Source organism: Dermochelys coriacea, chromosome 3, assembly GCF_009764565.3.
Source record: "Dermochelys coriacea isolate rDerCor1 chromosome 3, rDerCor1.pri.v4, whole genome shotgun sequence".
NCBI classification, from domain to species: domain Eukaryota; kingdom Metazoa; phylum Chordata; order Testudines; family Dermochelyidae; genus Dermochelys; species Dermochelys coriacea.
The window spans coordinates 209,177,855-209,195,968 of record NC_050070.1 but is presented as its reverse complement, the minus strand read 5'-3'; the positions used below and the strand labels follow the sequence as shown (position 1 = coordinate 209,195,968).

Genomic DNA, 18,114 nt, shown 5'->3' with positions numbered 1-18,114 from the left:
TAGTGAAAAACACTGCTTTAATTATTCACAATGAGTACTTCTCTCTCCAGCCTAAGAAAGGGGGAAAATATGCTTTCCCAAACATCCAAGAAAGGCAGACATGAAAAACCTCAGCAGCTTGGAGGGGTTGGGAAGCAGGAAGAAGAGAAATTGAATTAGAATATTAGAACCAGACATAATCCATGGCATGCTAGCCTGCCATTATGTAGATTATGGTATTGCATCATTCTGAAACAAATAATACGATGCAGCTTAATTCTCTGGTTCCAAAGTTAATCTTTTAATCAATTATAAGATATAATATAGAAATTTGAAATACATTATGAAAAATTTACATATTTGCTCTTAATTTGATGGTGTATGTCAAAAATGTTTATTATGTCACTTATTCCTAGTTCCACTGTGACTTTGGAGGTACACAATTTTCTGTCTTTTCATGATTATTAACTTTTTTTTCTTCATCATTTACTTGCAAAGTAAAAATAAAATGTAATTAGGCTCTTTCCAAATTCCTGTTGGAAATATAAGGTAATAGCCATAAAATAGTCTTGAATATTTTCATGGCTTTGTCTGTTATGGTATTTAAATCCCATGGTTCCCAATATGATGAGTATTTAGTGCCACCTACCGTTATAAAACAGTTGTAAGATAACTATTTTTTGAAAATACTTTCAAAAATTATTGTTTTGTAAAACTTTTGATGGAACTAGTTATAATGTAAAGTAATACAGTTTGTATGATTTTTTTTGTATTGTCTAAATGGGCAGCCTCTATATAATAATTTCTAATACTTTTTCATAGCATAAACAACCTCCCCTTGCATTTGTGATCACATAATTTTCTTGCAACAACTACAGCATTTGCTTAAATTGAAAGATAATATTAGGAAGGTATTTAATGTTTCTTTGAGTAGTGTCCCTATGAGTGCTCCACTTCAAGTGCACATGCACCTCAGAGTGGAACACCCGTAAGGGGATACATCTTGAAGTTACTCCAATTATTGCATAAGGTGAGTAACCTCTCCATTTTTAGCTTCTTTTAATGTAATTTACCAGATGGAATCAAGGGGAAAAAACAGTGCCATGTGACCAGCCTACTCTCCATGGACCACCAGCATATACTCTGTGGATCCTAGTCTGAGAATGTGCTTAAATGTTCTTTGTCTCCACTTCGTTTTGGAATCTCAAGAAAATTAACACACTTGTTAAATACTTGTATTATCAATAGAGAGAAAAGTTCAAAACTGGATAAACAGGATGAAAGCATCATTGTTAAAATATGAAGTTGAATAAATTCAGCATTTAGAATTGATAATCTCTTTGTCTCTCCTTTTCTGTCGTATTTACAGGGAGACCAGTGTAAATTTGATCATGATGCAGAGATAGAGAAGAAAAAGGAAATCTGCAAGTTTTACATACAGGGTTATTGTACCAAAGGAGACAACTGCATTTATTTGCATAATATCCTTTGGGAAAAACTATATTTGAATTAAAATCCAAGTTAAGGTTTTTATATTTTAGTATAATTTGATTTTTCTTTAGACACTTTATAAACACAGTGACTGATTGTGTTTTATTGTGAAATATCGTTTGCAAAGTTTGTGCAATTAGTATATGGTGATATGTGCATGAAACAGAGAAGCTTTTCAAATTATAGTTAGGTATTTTCTATAGATTCTTTATAATTTTTCTTTTGAGGTTTATAACCTGATTATATATTTAAAAAAAATCTAAACATTACAGTTGGTTCACAAGCTTTTATCCCATGAATTTGTTTTTATGAAAGCAACATTGGCAAGATAAAATTATAGAGTATACAGTTTTTTTCATCTTTTTTACTATTGGGGTATTATTGGAAGATTAAAACTGAGAACTCTTAGAAATTAGTTTACTTTTTATCACGTATTTTGTGTGTCTGGCATCCCATAAAGACATAGATTAGGGAGGCTGCAACATCATAGCCCCCTCTTGATTCGTTCAGTGGAAATAGTAAACACAGCAGCCAGCTCTCTCTGTGGTAAGAATGAGATATGACAACTTCAAGATCTCCATGTACTTCCAGTCTGGAGCAGAAGCTGCAGTTAATTATCATCCTATACCTCCTTAGCACAGGGAGCTGGTGTACATCATTATTTGGTCATATTTCTAAATGAGGGGGTGGGACAGAGGTTTGTGTGGGAGGAGGATAAGAGCTGGATGGGGACAGGGTGGCTTTCCCCAACACACACACAAAAAAACACTTTTTGGAGTTGGAGAGGGGGAATGGGTTACTTGCACCTGTGTAAAATGAGTATAAAATACTTCTTAATGAATACACCTACTTTGTACACATTGCACTGATGTAAATAACTGTACAACTCAGGTCTGCAGTCCTGAATTGTTAAAATAGCACTTGTTGTGGATTGTGCATGGTTGTACAAAACCACAGAGTTGGTACAACTATTTCATGAACAAAAATTAGTCATTAGTTTTTATGTGCAGTTGTGTGATGGATGGTTAACATTGATTTGTATTTTGTATTCACTGGAGTTGTTTTAACTGTGCAAGCAGAGTTAATTTTTCCCTGACAAGCAATCAGACTTTTCTATTGAATTTGGATGGTGAGGATTTTGTGTATGAGAGAGAGAACTTGATGGTATAGTTGCTGTCAGTTATGTAATCTTATCTTGATTGCTTTAGTATGTGTGATGTTTTTAGTGATGTAAATAATGGCATATCTTGTTTTGAAATGCCCTTACCAATCTAAAATTAAGTTAAGGATTTTGGGGTGGGAATTCAGAGTCAGATTAGCTTGCTTTAAAGAATAAGTGAATTTTACTGCTCTTTATTCCATTTAGCAACACAACTAAGAGAGAGAAAGCAGCAGTCTCTTCTTTCATTGCTTCTTCAACAGAATTGTTTACTGAGTTTTAATCAGCTCTGCTTGTGCAAATCCTGCTGAAGGCAGCTGGGTTGCATGAGTGTCACTAAGGGTATAATTTGTCCTGCAGAGCTTATCTACTGATGATCCATGACAAGGAAAGATCATAGTTGAACTCTTAAAACCTAGATTAAGTTTGTAAGTCTGGCAGTTAGAAAAAATGTTTATTTGCAAACTGAATATATTTCAAATTGTACACGCAAACCTGGAACCTGACAATAACACTTGATCATTTTTATAAAGCTAAGAATATGTGTGTGTGTGTGTGTGTGTGTGTGTGTGTGTGTGTGTGTGTGTGTGTGTGTGTGTGTGTGTGTGTGTGTGTGTGTGTGTGTGTGTGTGTGTGTACACACACACACTAAAAGCTTTGTTATCTGGCAGAATGCGGGGTGCCGGTTAATCAAAAATTCTGGTTAAACGTACAGTAAAAGCTTTGTTATCTGGCATGATGGGAGAATGGGGTGTGCTGGTTAATCGAAAATTCCAGTTAACTAAGAGTTATATTTACCCAATGGAATACCAATTTTCAAAGAGTTAGAATACAATAAAATGAATAAAATATATTAAATAGCATACAGGTACTCACCAATCCAGTAGTAGTACTGCACTGCAGAGTGGTTGGTTTCTTGAAGCAAGTAGGTGTATACAGGTATAGTTTTCTATACAGTAGGTTATCTTATGACATTACATATCACTATGGGCAGCGCAATACACCCAAATCACTAAAAATACACTTAACACTAGAACTATACTGAACATAATTTAATCTTTCTTTGATGATTCAGAAGGCACTTCAGGATCTTGCAGTGCCTCAGTGTCATTATTATTAACATCAGTTATTGTAGATGTGTAGACGGTGTAGGAGCTTTGGCTGAATCTGTAATCACCCTATGGCACACCCTGGAAGCTGCTTTTTTTAATAAACCCTTGCTTGCTGATGATATCAGCTTGCTGACTTGTCTTCTGCCTCTTTTGAATAAAAGTAGAGGACAGAATGTGCAATTGCATAATCTCCTGGGCAGTATACTAGTCCCAGTTACTAGATTTGTATTGGGAGATATCAGAAAAGCCAGTTAATAGAGCTTTCCAGCTGATAAAGTGCCGGATAACATAGCTTTTACTGTATATAAAAAACCCGAAGAACTGCTGTTTCAACCATTCTCCCCCATTCTCCCCCGTCTCCCTCCCCACCCCACTTCCGTGAAGATTCCCTTTTCTTACACATAATCTGTCCCTAAATTTCATGGACCAGTATATGGTTTTTAATATAAATAACAGGTTTTGATTGTTTGATACTAAAATTGTACAAATTTTAATTTAAACAGATAAATACCTGGAAATTTAAAGTCCAGGATAAAACTTCATATTTAAACACTGTTGTAAGTAATATATCATTTAAAGGATTAAATTTCCCTTGCTTCCAGAAGAGACTATACCTAATAATATATAACTTCACTATATTGAGATGCTTGCAGTAGGAAAAATTTAGTTAGTTTAAGGAGGGAACTTAATCTTTTTTTCTGAAATTATTGGCTTTAGTTTGACAGATTATTAGGTTATTTCATATATTAAAAGATTAATAAAGACTGGAAGTTAGACTTTAGTAGGGGGTTGGGGGTGTGGTTTTTTGTTTGTTTTGGGGGGAGCAAGTTAAATGCATATAATCAGTCTAGCACTGTGTCAAATAGGATTAAACAATAAATTGCTTATTAGTATTGTTATTAAGCTTATTAATGCTTAAAATATGATTCTAGAAATGGTAAGTGTTTAGGAGCAGTGGAAGTCTAACTGAAAATTACTTTGTGAAACTGTTCCAAACTCTGCAAATTAAACGTTGCTACCTGTTAGAGTCCTTAATATTTTTGCTGCTACATGAATTTCCTTGCAAGTTCTATCATACAGGAGCAAAATGTTACCAAGGGGATAAGTGCAAGTTTTCTCATGCTCCACTAACTAAAGAAACAAAAGAACTGCTAGATAAGGTGAGTAATGCTTATAGTGGTACAGTAAGTGAAAATTATTTCTGAGTGGCAAGGTAGTCAAATGGAATAAATATAGGCTGGGATCTTAGGCACCTATCTCCCAGTGATGTTTAACATCCTAGCTCCCTGAGAAAATCTCAGCCCTGGAGTTTGGCTCTATGACCACATGCTACACAATGAATTCTCTTTTCCTTCTCTCTTATTCCAACTTCCTTATTCTTTCATTTTTAAATGTATACTCATATGGCATGAAATGTATTATATGTATTTTAGAACATGTTACTGCTTTCCATCATCTGAAGTTACTGATCAAAGGACATGGACCTTCTAAAATTGCAGGTTCCATATTGCAGAAATAGTTAAATTCTTGGCTGACCTAGAAGAAATTTTAATGGGGGATTTAGAATTCTTCTGAGTTTGATGTTAATGGCAGGAAATATATAATAGACATACTATTACAGAGCAGTTTAATTCTTTTAACATATAAAATGAAGACCTACAATGAAATGTTAAGTTCAGTGCAAATTTAGTACAAGAACTTTCACTGCATTCCTTTGTTTTAGGTTTTGAATACTGAAGAGGAGCCACAAAATGAAGATGAAAAAGAACTGGAGGAACTCAGAAAGCGTGGCATAGTTCCTCTTCCTAAGCCACCTCCAGGAGTTGGACTTCTGCCAACGCCACCTGAGCAATTTTCATTTTCTGAGTCTGATACAGAAAATTTTCAAGATCCTTCTGGTGAATTCAAGAAAATTCCATCTCTGTTTGAGATAGTTGTGAAACCTACTGTGGATTTAGCACACAAGATTGGAAAAAAGTAGGTTTTAGAATGAAAAATGGCTTTATAAACATTTGAGAAATGGACCACATTACATTTTTAGAAGAAATCGATAGCCTTGAGGATTTCCAGTATTTGCTATCTAATGGGGGGCGGGGAGGAGAATTTCCACTATTTGCCATCATAATTATAGTATCTTTCGCATCTCTAATACCCTGTACATAGGATTACTACTCCTGGGTCTTGACCTTCCCAGAAGAAACAGGCAAGGAATTCACTCCCTTCAGTGTGTTTTTCCAGTCCTCTGAATGACTATGAACCCACCTTCCTTTGCATGCTGAACAAACCTCCATCTCCCTCTAGTCTCCCTGATAGTCAGCTCTTCCTTGACTTCAGTCAATGAAGGATCTCCCTGATGAAACTGTGTGCAGGGTCTTATTTGCTACTATTCCAGCTCTGCCAGACGTCACTACCTTTATCTGAGCTGTTCCTCTTACCCAGCTACCTCCCATAAAACTTAGACCTAATTGTTAGATACGAAGTTTTATCTGGTCCTGTTGAGTTGGATTTTTTCAAAGCTCTTTGAGTTCAGGTCTTTGTTGGTCATGGGATGTTTTAAACTGTAATTTGGGCAGGTGTTGTGCAAATTTGCACATGCAGTTCTGCCAATACGCCTTGCTGTTGACTGCAAAAACTATTCTGCTGCTCCTCTCTTGGGCTACTCATGATTGCCATTTGTGATGGATTTGTGGCACACAATGTGATGTGTTTGTAATGTGGACATACATTTATTATAAGAATTAGTTTGCCACTGCCAACCTTATATCTACTTGGCACCAAAAAGATTTGAACAGATATCCCCAAAGAAATTTGGAATCTAAACAGCTTTTTTCTAACTCCCCCACTGCTTTTAGGCAAAGAAGTGTTGTTTGTAGTGTTTTTCTATCCATGTTGTTCCCAGGATATTAGAGAGACATGGTAGGTGAGGTAATATCTTATATTGAACCAACTTTTGTTGGTGAAAGAGACAAGCTTCCAAGCTACACAGAGCTCTTCTTCAGGGAAAAAATGGTAAGGGAAACCATTACAGTATGGAAAAACTGTAATCATTCCCTGATGGTCTAAAGAACAACTCGACTATGAAAATACAGTTCCTAGTGCTGTTAACATCCATACATCAGTAATACTTGTGCAGGTTAAAGTAAACAGAAGATATCTTGCAGTATTAAGTGCAGTGTTTACCTTAGACCTTAGTTTCTCCTGTACAGCTGACACATCAGGTAGTCCAGCTCCTTCACTGATTATGGTTGCTTGCGAGTTTTGATACTTTGTCTCAGATGGTGCTAGCGCAGTCAATATCTTTTGTTTACTGTCTTCTTCCTGTTCTTCCTTTGCCTTCCTCGCTTTTTCTTTCCTTCTTCAGGTACCCAATTCAGTGTTTGTCTAGCATGTCTCCCACCCTCCATACGGTTTACATGTCCCAGTCACATGAGCTTGCTTTCTTTGATATTTTCTAACATGTTCTGCTCTGTCAGCTCCCACAATCTTGCATTTGTTACTTTCTTTCCATGAAATATGTAATGTTTTCCTCAGCCATCTCTGATCAGCCTCCTCCAGTCTTTTTGTTAGCCACTGTCATCAGCCAAGTCTCCACTCTGTAAACTAGCATGCTCAATACAATTGCATGATATAATCTGATCTTTATTTTGGTGTAGAGATCTCTGTTGACCAGTTGTTGTTCATCCTTCTGAAAGTAATGTTTGCTTTTCCTCATCTCATGTGGATATCTTTATCACAGCTACCTTCAAGTGTTGTCATGTTCCCCAGAGAGCACAACTCTTCTGCCTATTCAGTTTATTTTCCATCCATGTACACATTTGCATGTATTGTCCAGTTTCCTACTTTTATAATCTTGGTTTTCTCTGATTTACTTTCAATCCAATTTTTGCTGCTTCCTGTTCTTCCTCTGATATAAAGCCAATCATTCCGTTCCACAACTTACTTAGTAAAGCAGTGACTTGTTTACCATAGGGACAGGGTAAAATGTTGTGGAAAACAGATGCCATTCCAAACTTCTAGAAAGGTATGGCAAGGAGAGGAAAGTGTATTTTTTAAAATGTTGCCTTTTTAAAATGTATAAATTATATGTACTGCGATCTGGTTTTGTATAGCATGTATATGTGCTTGTTCTTTACTTGTCAATTTTCTAACTACAGGCCACCAACTTTCTATAACAGCACATCACCACCAAGACCACAGTTTCAGGGAAATGACCCACATCCTCAGCATATGTATAATCCAGGGTCAAGTCCAGGGCCTGGTCCCAGCATACCACAAGGACATAATGGACCAGTAATGCACCCAGGTTCTCCTGGGCATCACCAATGTACAGGACCCCAAGGTCCAACAATGCCACACAGCCCTCCTTTGCAACCTCTTCCACCAGGCTTTTTAGGACCACAGGGTCAAACTGGCATACCAATTCAAGCACAAGCTGGTCCACCTTTAACACCACCAGGCATTGGTGCACCATACAACACTCCAGGAGTTCAAGGACATTTGATGAATATACCCAGAGAGAATCATTGCCCACCAGGCCCACTGTATCAGCAGATTCCTGGTGAACGACAGCAGAATATCAATTATGAATCTATTCAGAACCCAGCTGATTTCTATGATAATTACTATTCACATCAAGCTGTACATAGCTTTCAGCCAACTAATAACACAGGAGGTAAGTCTGTGTTCAAAATTGTTTTTGTTCCTTGGTGAGACATTTCTGTTTTCTGAAGTATTACTGCACCTCTAGAAGAATTGAGAGAAATATTAGAATAATTAGCCTGTTTTGAGATATATCTTTAAACAATATTGTGAAACAGCCTTCTTTTAAAAAAGAAAAAAGCTATTCTAGAACTTTCAAAAAAGAGAAGAAATCTAGCAGAGAGCCATTCTATAGAGCTGACTGAAGTAAAGACACTAGGACTAGTACTTGTAAATTTGGCATTTACAAGAATTCTAATGCATCAGGCTAAACAAACCAGTCAGTTTTCTTCCCTCTGACTCCTTTAGCTCTTTGTTCTGTACTCACCGTATGCAGTATAGTTGTAGCTTTGTTGGTCCCAATGATATTAGAGGGACAAGGAGGGTGAGGTGATACCTTTTATTGGACCAACTTCTGTTGGTCAGAGAGACAGTTTTGAGCTACATAGAGCTTTTCCTCTGGTCAGCTGGAAAGCTTGTCTCACCAACAGAAGTTGGTCCAATAAAAGATATTACCTTGCATCTTGTCTCTCACCATATAACTTATTCATACAGGAAAAATTTATAACAAATTTTAGAAGTATTACATGCAGATTGTAAATCAGATGTCTAGTTCAATGATACTCAGGTGGTGACTCTTCAATGTGTCTCCTGCGGCTCTTTGCAGCACATGATATTAAAACACTGATTTAATTATTAACCAATCAGGATGCTTTTACTATGTTGTTAACCAATTGTAGTTGATAAAATAATATTTGATCAATCACTAATCAATTGCCCACATGTAGAATACAGATAGGGACCAGCACTCGAAGAAGAAATGGAGGTTACTTACCTGTAACAGGTTCTCCAAGATGTATTGTCCCTATCTTTATTCCACTACTTGCCCTCCTTCCCCTCTGCTCCAAATCATGACTAGATGCACAGTAAAAAAGGAGGAACTGGAGAGGTGTCAGTCCACACTGCCCCTTACTCTCTTGGTTCAGACCATGAGGAGAACAACTGTGCATGTGCAGGCCAGTGGATACTACTTGCTAGACATCTCTGATCTCAGGTGCATGGTGTGTATGTAGAATACAGATAGGGATCACACGTCTCGAGGAACTTCTTGTTACAGATAAGTAACCTCACTTTCTTTGCTAAGGTCAAGGTACGGTCTAACTTTTAGCCTGAAACTAGATGAATCTTTGAGAGCTTGTTTATCCTGAACAGCTGGTGGTTGTCCTTGTTCTACTTTAGACCAACAAGTCATCTTGCATAAAAACCCTCCTATTTGGAAGATATTCAGAGTCTGGCTGTCTGAATGTAAAACTTTAAAAAGATTCAGGAGCCTCATTTTCAATTGACTCAACATAAGGAGTCTAAATACCACTCTTTCAATTTTACTCGTAGTCTCAATGTGAACACAGCCTCAGTTAAGATCTGCTTTTTCTGTTTACTGTATGAGTGACTGCCTTGGCACCTTGTGGGTCTAATATGGCTGTTTTGTGAACCTTTCAGGTATTGTCTAGTAAAATCTGGCTTCTCACCCTCAATCTTCTTGATTTATCAAGGCAGTAGAGAAGCTCTGTCCACCTCTCAAAATTTGCAGAATTTAATGTTACAGTTTTTTCTCTATCATGCAATTATACTCACAAAGAGACATAAGGTTGCAGTGCTAACCTTAATTTTGATGTTTCCTAACTTTTTGAGTGCTCATCTTTGCAATTTTTAAAATATTTTTAATGTAACTTTTCTCCCTGTGTGTAGATACAGATATTCCCTTAAAAAAACAGTTCTATTCACATCAGATTTGATAAAATCCTTTCTTACTGGTGTTCTAGCCAAGGGGAGAGTATCATTTTATCATTTATTTTAGCACACAATATGTGTGCAAATTGGAGAAAAGTCATCTGAAAGCTTGAGAATTGTCAGATTTTTGTTACAATTTATGATTTCTTTTTGCAAATTAAACAGTTTTTTTTTTTTTTCAATTGGGGAAAAAATCAGAGTTGACTTTGCAGTTTGTATGTCATGTTTCAGTCTGTTTCAATATGAAATAGTTGAAAGATTAACCTTTATACAATGGGATTTATAAATATTCTCAAATTTATTTCAATTAATATTGCATTGTAAAGTCTTCTCTGGCTATTTGTTAGCAGTAAATTAGCTGATTCTTTTTTAATATTGTATATGCAGATGGAACATGGCATGGAGAATTTACTGATCACCAGGCTCACCTCATTGTTCAAGATTCACATAAGAGTGGAAATGAGTCAGATCGCGTCAGTAAAACAGGCCATAAACCTGCTATTAATGTACCGGATTTTCTTCCAGCAATGCAGAAAGCCCTTTTTGTAAGACTTAGTCAAAAACAGCAAGAAGATGGAGAACCAATCAGCAGTCAGTCTCAGAGGGCAATGAGCAAGGAAGAAGGTAATGTTGACTCTTACATTCTAAAAAAAAAAATGTTTTTATATTGTGTCAGGATAATAATCCCATTTTTATTTTGTGACTATTTCCATTAATTACACTATGCCTATATAAGTTCCTCCTTTAATTTAAACTGAATAACTTATTCCTTGTTTCTTTTCCTAACCTGTTTTGTAGTTTTTCTGTGGGCTCTTTAATACAGTAGAACCTCAGAGTTAGGAACACCTCGGGAATGGAGGTTGTTCGTAACTCTAAAATGTTCATAACTCTGAACAAATAATGGTTATTTGTTGCAAAAGTTTATAACTGAATGTTGACATAATACAGCTTTGAAACTTTACTATGCAGAAGAAAAATGCTGCTTTTAATCCTCTTAATGTAAAGGAAACAAGAACAGAAACAGTTCCCTTACCTTGTCAAATCTCTTTTTAAACTTTCCCTTTATTTAGTAATTTACGTTTAACACATTTTTGTTGTTGTTGTCTCTGTTGCTGCTTGATGGCATACTTATGGTTTCCAGTTAGGTATGTGGTTGACCAGTCAGTTCACAACTGGTGTTCATAACTCTGAGGTTCTACTGTATTAGTCTTGATACCAGTCTTATTAATTATTTTTATTAATAACCTTGGGACAGAAGTACAACTGTGCTAATGAAGTGTGCTGTTGATACAAAGTTGGGAGGCATCCTCAATACAGGAGGAGGATCAGAATATTATACAGGAAGGTCTGGATGACCTTGACGACTGGAGTGACAGAAATGGAATGAAATTCAATAATACAAAGTTCAAGGTCATGCACATAGGGTCTAATAATAAGAATTTCAGCTACATGCTGGGGAATGGATGGCCAATCTTATGAGAGGAAACTGAGGGTATGTCTGCACTGCAGTTAAAAACCCGCAGCTGGCAGGTCTCTAGCTGCAAGGCTGTTTCACTGCAATGTAGACTTCCAGGCTCAGGCAGCAGCTAAAGCTCTGGAACCCTCCCACCTCACCGGGTCCCAGAGCTTGGGCTGCAGCCTGAACTCGGAAGTCTACACTGCAATGAAACTGTCCCACAGCCTGAGCCCCGTGAGCTTGAGTCATCAGGCATGGGCCAGCCACGAGTTTTCATCTGCAGTGGAGACATTCCCTGAAAGGGCTTGGCTTATTTAGCCTAGCAAAAAGAAATCTGAGAAGAGGATATGATTGTTGTCTATAAATACATTAGGGGGCATACATCAGGGAGGGAGAAGAGCTATTTAAGCTAAAGGACAATGCTAGCACAAGAACAAATGGGTATAAAGTGGCTGTGAACAAATTGGAACTGGAACTTGTAAGAAGGTTTCTAGCCATCAAAGCGGTGAGATTATGGAATAGCCTCCCAAAACGAGTTGCATGAGAAAACAGTTTAATCAAATTTGAGAGAGATCTGCACAAATTTATGAGTGCAGTTGTATGAAGTGGTTGCTTGTCATGTTGAGGAGCAGAGCTTAGCAACCCTCCCCCCCAGTATATTCAGGGTGGGGGAGGGTTGGTCTCCTTCCTCGGAAGATCAGAGATGGCTGCGGTTGGAGATGGGACACTGAACAGTGTGGGCCAGTGCTCTGAGGTGAAACCGAGCATTCAGGTGCTTGGCTGGTTGGTTCTTGCTCACTTGCTCAGGGCCTAACTGATAGCCATATGTGGTGTTAGGAAGGTATTTTCCCCCAGATCAGATGGACAGCGATCTTGGGGCTTTTTCATTTTCTGCTTCAGAGTGTTTGTGCTAGTCACTTGACAGAAATTATCTGGGTATAGCTCACTTAATCATTTCCCTGCCATTGCAGGTGCTGTGGGAATTGGTGCACCTCAGGCATTCCTGTTCTCTCTGCAGTCTAGTGTCCTATGGGCTGTAATATTTTGATCCAATTTCGGTTGTTGGGTTTAGTATGTGGATACTGAGTGGTATTGGTGGCCTGTGACCTACAGCAGATCAGCCTAGATGATCTGGTGGTCCCTTCTGGCCCTAAACTCTATGACTATTGCTTCCTTGAAGGGAGGGCAGATTACCTGTTTCTGTTAAAGAAGGATCAGTACAGCCACTGCCCAGGAAATCATTGGCAGATGCTGACAATCTGGTCAGCTATCACCCTGTGTCCTGTCTTCCAGTTTTGTTCAAGATTATCAAAAAGGCTATGGCAAGACAAATCTCGTAGTATCTAGTGATCTCAGACCTCCATGAGAATCTGGGTATGATCCTGGGTCTGGGACATAGACTGCATTGGTAGATTCTCTTCCTGGCAATGGATGAAGATAGTGTGCATGCTGGCATTATTAAATCTATCAGCTGTCTTCAGTGCTGTTGATCATGAGGTGTTGCTGACTCACCTTCAAATCACAGCAGTGGCAGATGGGCTGCTTTAGCGTGACTCAGCTCTTTCTTTGTAGAGCATCCTCAGAAGGTGATGGTAGTAGTAGGAAACTGCTCCTCCTCTCTTAAGGTGCTTACACATGGAGTCCTCCGGATTCCATCTTGTAACACTTATTGTTTAACGTTTATAGGGAGCTATAAGGGTTAGTAAGGGAACATGAGTGTGGTGTTTTCAGTATATGGATGCCACTCAGTTTTGTCTTCATTTCATATGACTGGTCCAAAACAGTCAGTGATCATAGTCAGTGTCTGGGTGAGACCGGGGCATGGATTGAAAGTGAGTTGGTTGAAACTTAAGCTATACGTGACTGAGGTGATGTTGATGGACTGGGAGATGATACTACAATTACAGGGCTTCCTACTAACTGCAGTAGTGGTTGATAATTTGTCCTCAATAATCTAATATTGTTTAAATACCTTCCCTTATTTCCCTTTCTGGAACCTGATTTCTCCCTGAATCCCTTACATTTTGGGTTTCAAATATGAAAGGAAAATAGAGTAGCAATTCAGCAGTTCCACCTTGTCCATTTAAGACAGCAGCAAGCCATGTCTTTCCCCCTCAACCAACAATAAAGGCCACTTACATCAGGATTCATGTGTTTAAAAATACATTTTTTTAATGAAATTTAAATTAAACAGAATTGTTGACAGGAATAGTTATTTTCTTAAACAAAAATATTGGAAGAGGTATACAAGAGAAGAGAAAGCAGCAGTTGAATGTTTATTCTTAAGTTGTTATAACTAGATTTTTTTTTTTACTCACTTCCATTAACTGATTTCTGTGATCCTAATTTATAGTTGCTATTACCTTATTTTGCTAAGGCTTAACATCAGACAAAAGCCAGTTATTAAGAAATTATACTTAGTTCAAAGTCTATTGAATCTCCAATGAGCATTTGTTTGACTAATCTTTGTTTTCTTTCAGATGATAATGTGAACTGGTACTCCAGTAGTGAAGAGGAAGAGGGAAGCAGTGTTAAATCAATATTAAAAACCTTAAAGAAACAAACTGAGAATATTAGGAATCGGCAACAACATTCCACAGAACAACATATGGTGGTTGTTCCTACTGACCCAAGACTTGCTAAAGAGAAATGTACAGGAAACCAGGCTGTTGATCCGAGACTGAGATCCACTCCTAGATCAAATACTCGGAAACCTACAGAGTCGTCATCTTTTGACCCAAGGCTTGCACGGGATCCCAGAATGTTAAAGGTTAATGAAAGTGGGCTTGCAAGTTCTTCTGTTGGTGGAACAAAGTTAGATTTACATCATGCACCCACTGGAGTTAAGGTCAAGCAAAAAGGAATGGATGATGATGAAGAGGATGCAGAACGAGAATTAAGAGAGAGAGCTTTTCTAATACCTTTGGAACCTTTACCTGGTGTAACATTAAGGGATCCAAGATCTCAGCTTCGACAGTTTAGTCACATTAAAATGGATATTATCCTGACCAAACCAAACTTTGCTAAACATATTGTATGGGCTCCTGAAGATCTACTTCCAATACCCTTGCCTAAACCTGACCCGGTGTCTTCAATTAATTTACCTCTTCCTCCACTTATAGCTGACCAGAGGCTTAATAAATTACGTAATTTAAAAAGTGATCCCCATCCAAATGCAATGCCTGCTGACCCAAGACTGGCAGCAAAAGCAAAAAATAATATAACAAGCAGAAGTAGTTCTTTGGATCAATCTGCAGATTTGCATGCCAGTAGTTCAAGCAAATTAGGAGATCCTCGCTTACAAAAAAATGTTGATCCCAGACTTCACAGACTGTCTAGTGCAGATAGTCATCATGGAATCACAAAGGATTCTCATCCTCCAAAATTTGACCCTCGTCTAGCCAGATCTGGTATTGGTTCATCCCAGCCCTCAGAAGCTGTCATTTGTAAATCTGACCCAGACGTTCTGCCTCCTTATGCACCCAAACTATCATCAACAGGTGTTAGATTGGGAACTCCAAGCTCGATACTTAGTGGTATAAGTTTGTATGATCCAAGAGACCAGAGCTCATCTTCATTAGACCCAGCTCCAGTTAATTCAGGAGAGAATGGAGAGAACCAGAAAAAAAGTATTTTGAAAAATACTAGCAAAAATGAATCTACTCTGTCAGAAGACATGTTGCCACAGAAGTCTGTCCCAAATATGGATAAAAGTACAGAAGGATCAGCAGAGGCCAATTCAGAAAAAGCAAATAGCATCAGTAAATCTCAGGCTAAGCACTCCAGTACTGCACCAGCAGTGCATAATCTTCCTATCCAAGCTTTATCAGGATTGATCAGACCACAGTACAGTGATCCAAGGCAAGTTAGACAGCCTGGACAGGTAAATCAAATGCAAGATAACGATCCAAGTGGGGAATCTGATGATAAGTCACTAAAAGATGTTTTCAAGACTTTTGATCCAACTGCTTCACCATTTTGTTAGCAATTGATTTATTAAGTCTTTTTACGGTTGTGAATATTGCAGTTTTCTGCTGTTTTGTAACTGGTTTACCTATTTGCTTTATTTATTTTTAAATTATAATTATCAACACTTTTCAGCTGCTAATCTCAGAACCACATGCAGTTTCACAGTATGCTATAGTGTTTGCAAAGCTGTGGTATTTTCTATATAATACTTTTCCAATTTCAGGGAGACTAATAATTGACATGTAGAAAAGACCCTCTATCATGTTAGATCTGATAAAAGCACTTTCATTGTAAATAAGTCATTAAGAATTCAACTCAGAAGACCTGTATATGTGTAAGCTGTCTCTTTCATAATCAACATTTAGATATAATGATTGCCACTTTTGTATGATTGTATAGATTCAAGCAATATGATGTACATTACTGTGAGAGAGACTATTTAAGACAAGGATTGTCTTACTTATCAAGCCAAACCTACTAACTGAAATATACATAAATGAAGTAAAAGGAAAATGTTGATCCTCCTTTTCAGAGCAGTTGATGTAAGGCATTGTTTTTATTCATGCAGTCAATATTCTTAGTGTAAAAGATACCTATCACATATTGAGGAGTTAAAATGTCATATCTTTTTAAAGTATTTTATTCTATACTGTATATAGAAGAAATTGTGAAGTACATAACTAGAAGAACATTACTGTTAAAGTGGAGAATACCTAAGTTGTCTAATACAGAAAAGTTTTATTTAATTTTTCATGCATACACAATTCTGAATTAGTGTGATAGCTTACATTTTGGTGTTCATGTATTTCAATGTATTTTTGTATTCAGCTGCTTAATTTGTATTGCTTTTTTTGTATTGATGTAACTGCAGTACTTGTATTCATTGTGTCTTTATGACATTTTTAACAAAAAATTAAAAGATACAATCAAAGTCTGGTAGTCGCTGTTAAATTGATAAGCCTGCTAAAATACCAGGTAGTTACACACATGGAAAACATTAATGGAGCAAGTCTGAAGCAGAGATGATGATTAAATTTGCTGTATTATACTCAGTTGCCACAAGAACTTGTGTCCCAATTCTGCAGTCCTTTAGTAGGCAAAACTCTCATTAATTCCAAAGGGAGTGTTAGTTCCGGTCATGGCTTCAGGGTTGGACCTTTAGTAAGAGAGAGGGTTGGGGTTTTTTGGGAGATGGAGTTGGTTTGTTTATATAAACTAAAAATATCTAGATGGTTACTCACAATGACACACTCCATATGGAGTGTCCAGTAATATTATGGCTCTCCTTTGAGCACTCATGGAATAGCAGGCTCAGATGACAGCTGTTCTCATTGTCTTCTTTGTTCATCTCTTTGGGCTGTTTTTGTATATAGTTCAGTTGTTATATAGCTAGTTGGATTGTTTTTTGTTTAATTTAAAAAACTAGATTTTGATGCCTTCTCTGCTGCAGGAATCATGCGACTCCAGCCCACTTGGGTTACTCCCTTTCATCATATCTCCTCTTAGTTGGGCTTTTTTTCCTTTTCCCTTTAGTGTGGTGTTTGACTAGGACATGTCATGGCTGAGATAGCACCTTAATGTTGGTCACAGATGACTATTTTAAGTGTCTGTTGTGCCTATGTGAAAGCAGTATTCCATACAGGTGCTATAGCTAGCTATCTTTCCTTCATGAACAGAACTCAGAAGAATCAGGAGGGCAATCTGATGATAAATATTACATTTGTGCTATGTAGCAGAGTTAACATTGCTTATAGGAACTTCACTTTTTTCAATTTGACTTCCTGATTAATTTCTGAATCTTAATGCTGTATGAATAAAGTAGCACTATTCAAAATCAAAATGGCACATATTAAATGGATAAAAAGCTGTCTTGCTCATAGATCTGAAAACAGTTGTTAATTCAGAGTTATCAACTAGTGGGATCCTACGAGGATTGGTTGTTGGCCAAGAGCTGTTCAATACCTAAGTGGAAAAAAATTTAAATAATACAAACTTGTAAAGTTTGCAGGTGACACAAAGATTGGTGGGGTAGTTAAAAAGAATTAGTTGGACAGGTGAGTGACCTGGAGTTTTTGGTAAGCTCAGGGCGGTCAAGCAATATGCATATTAATACAACCAAATGCAAGGCTTTACATCTAGGAACAAAAAATATAGGTCACACCACCTGATGGGGGCTGTATTCTGGAAAGTTATGATTCTGAAAAGAACTTATGGGTTATTGTAGGTAACCAACTGAATATGAACTTGCAGTGTGAGGCTGTAGTAAAATGGGCTAACACTATACTTAGATTTCAGAGTAGCAGCCATGTTAGTCTGTATTCGCAAAAAGAAAAGGAGTACTTGTGGCACCTTAGAGACTAACAAATTTATTAGAGCATAAGCTTTCGTGAGCTACAGCTCACTTCATCGGATGCATTTGGTGGAAAAAACAGAGGAGAGATTTATATACACACACACAG

At 37.4% G+C, this 18,114-nt stretch overlaps 1 protein-coding gene across 5 annotated transcripts in view; it reads left to right on the top strand.

The window, feature by feature from the left end:
- Positions 1–16,586, top strand: part of ZC3H6 (zinc finger CCCH-type containing 6) — an 80,850-nt gene extending 64,264 nt beyond the window's left edge. For all 5 annotated transcript variants that reach the window (XM_038396026.2, XM_043512388.1, XM_043512385.1 and 2 more), the window contains 6 exons: positions 1,349–1,460; positions 4,792–4,901; positions 5,465–5,718; positions 7,896–8,413; positions 10,618–10,854; positions 14,167–16,586. In XM_038396026.2, coding sequence (XP_038251954.1) covers positions 1,349–1,460; positions 4,792–4,901; positions 5,465–5,718; positions 7,896–8,413; positions 10,618–10,854; positions 14,167–15,671 — 2,736 coding nt within the window. In that variant the 3' untranslated portion in view covers positions 15,672–16,586. The remainder of the gene's footprint in view (positions 1–1,348; positions 1,461–4,791; positions 4,902–5,464; positions 5,719–7,895; positions 8,414–10,617; positions 10,855–14,166) is intronic.
- Positions 16,587–18,114: the final 1,528 nt, after the last annotated feature.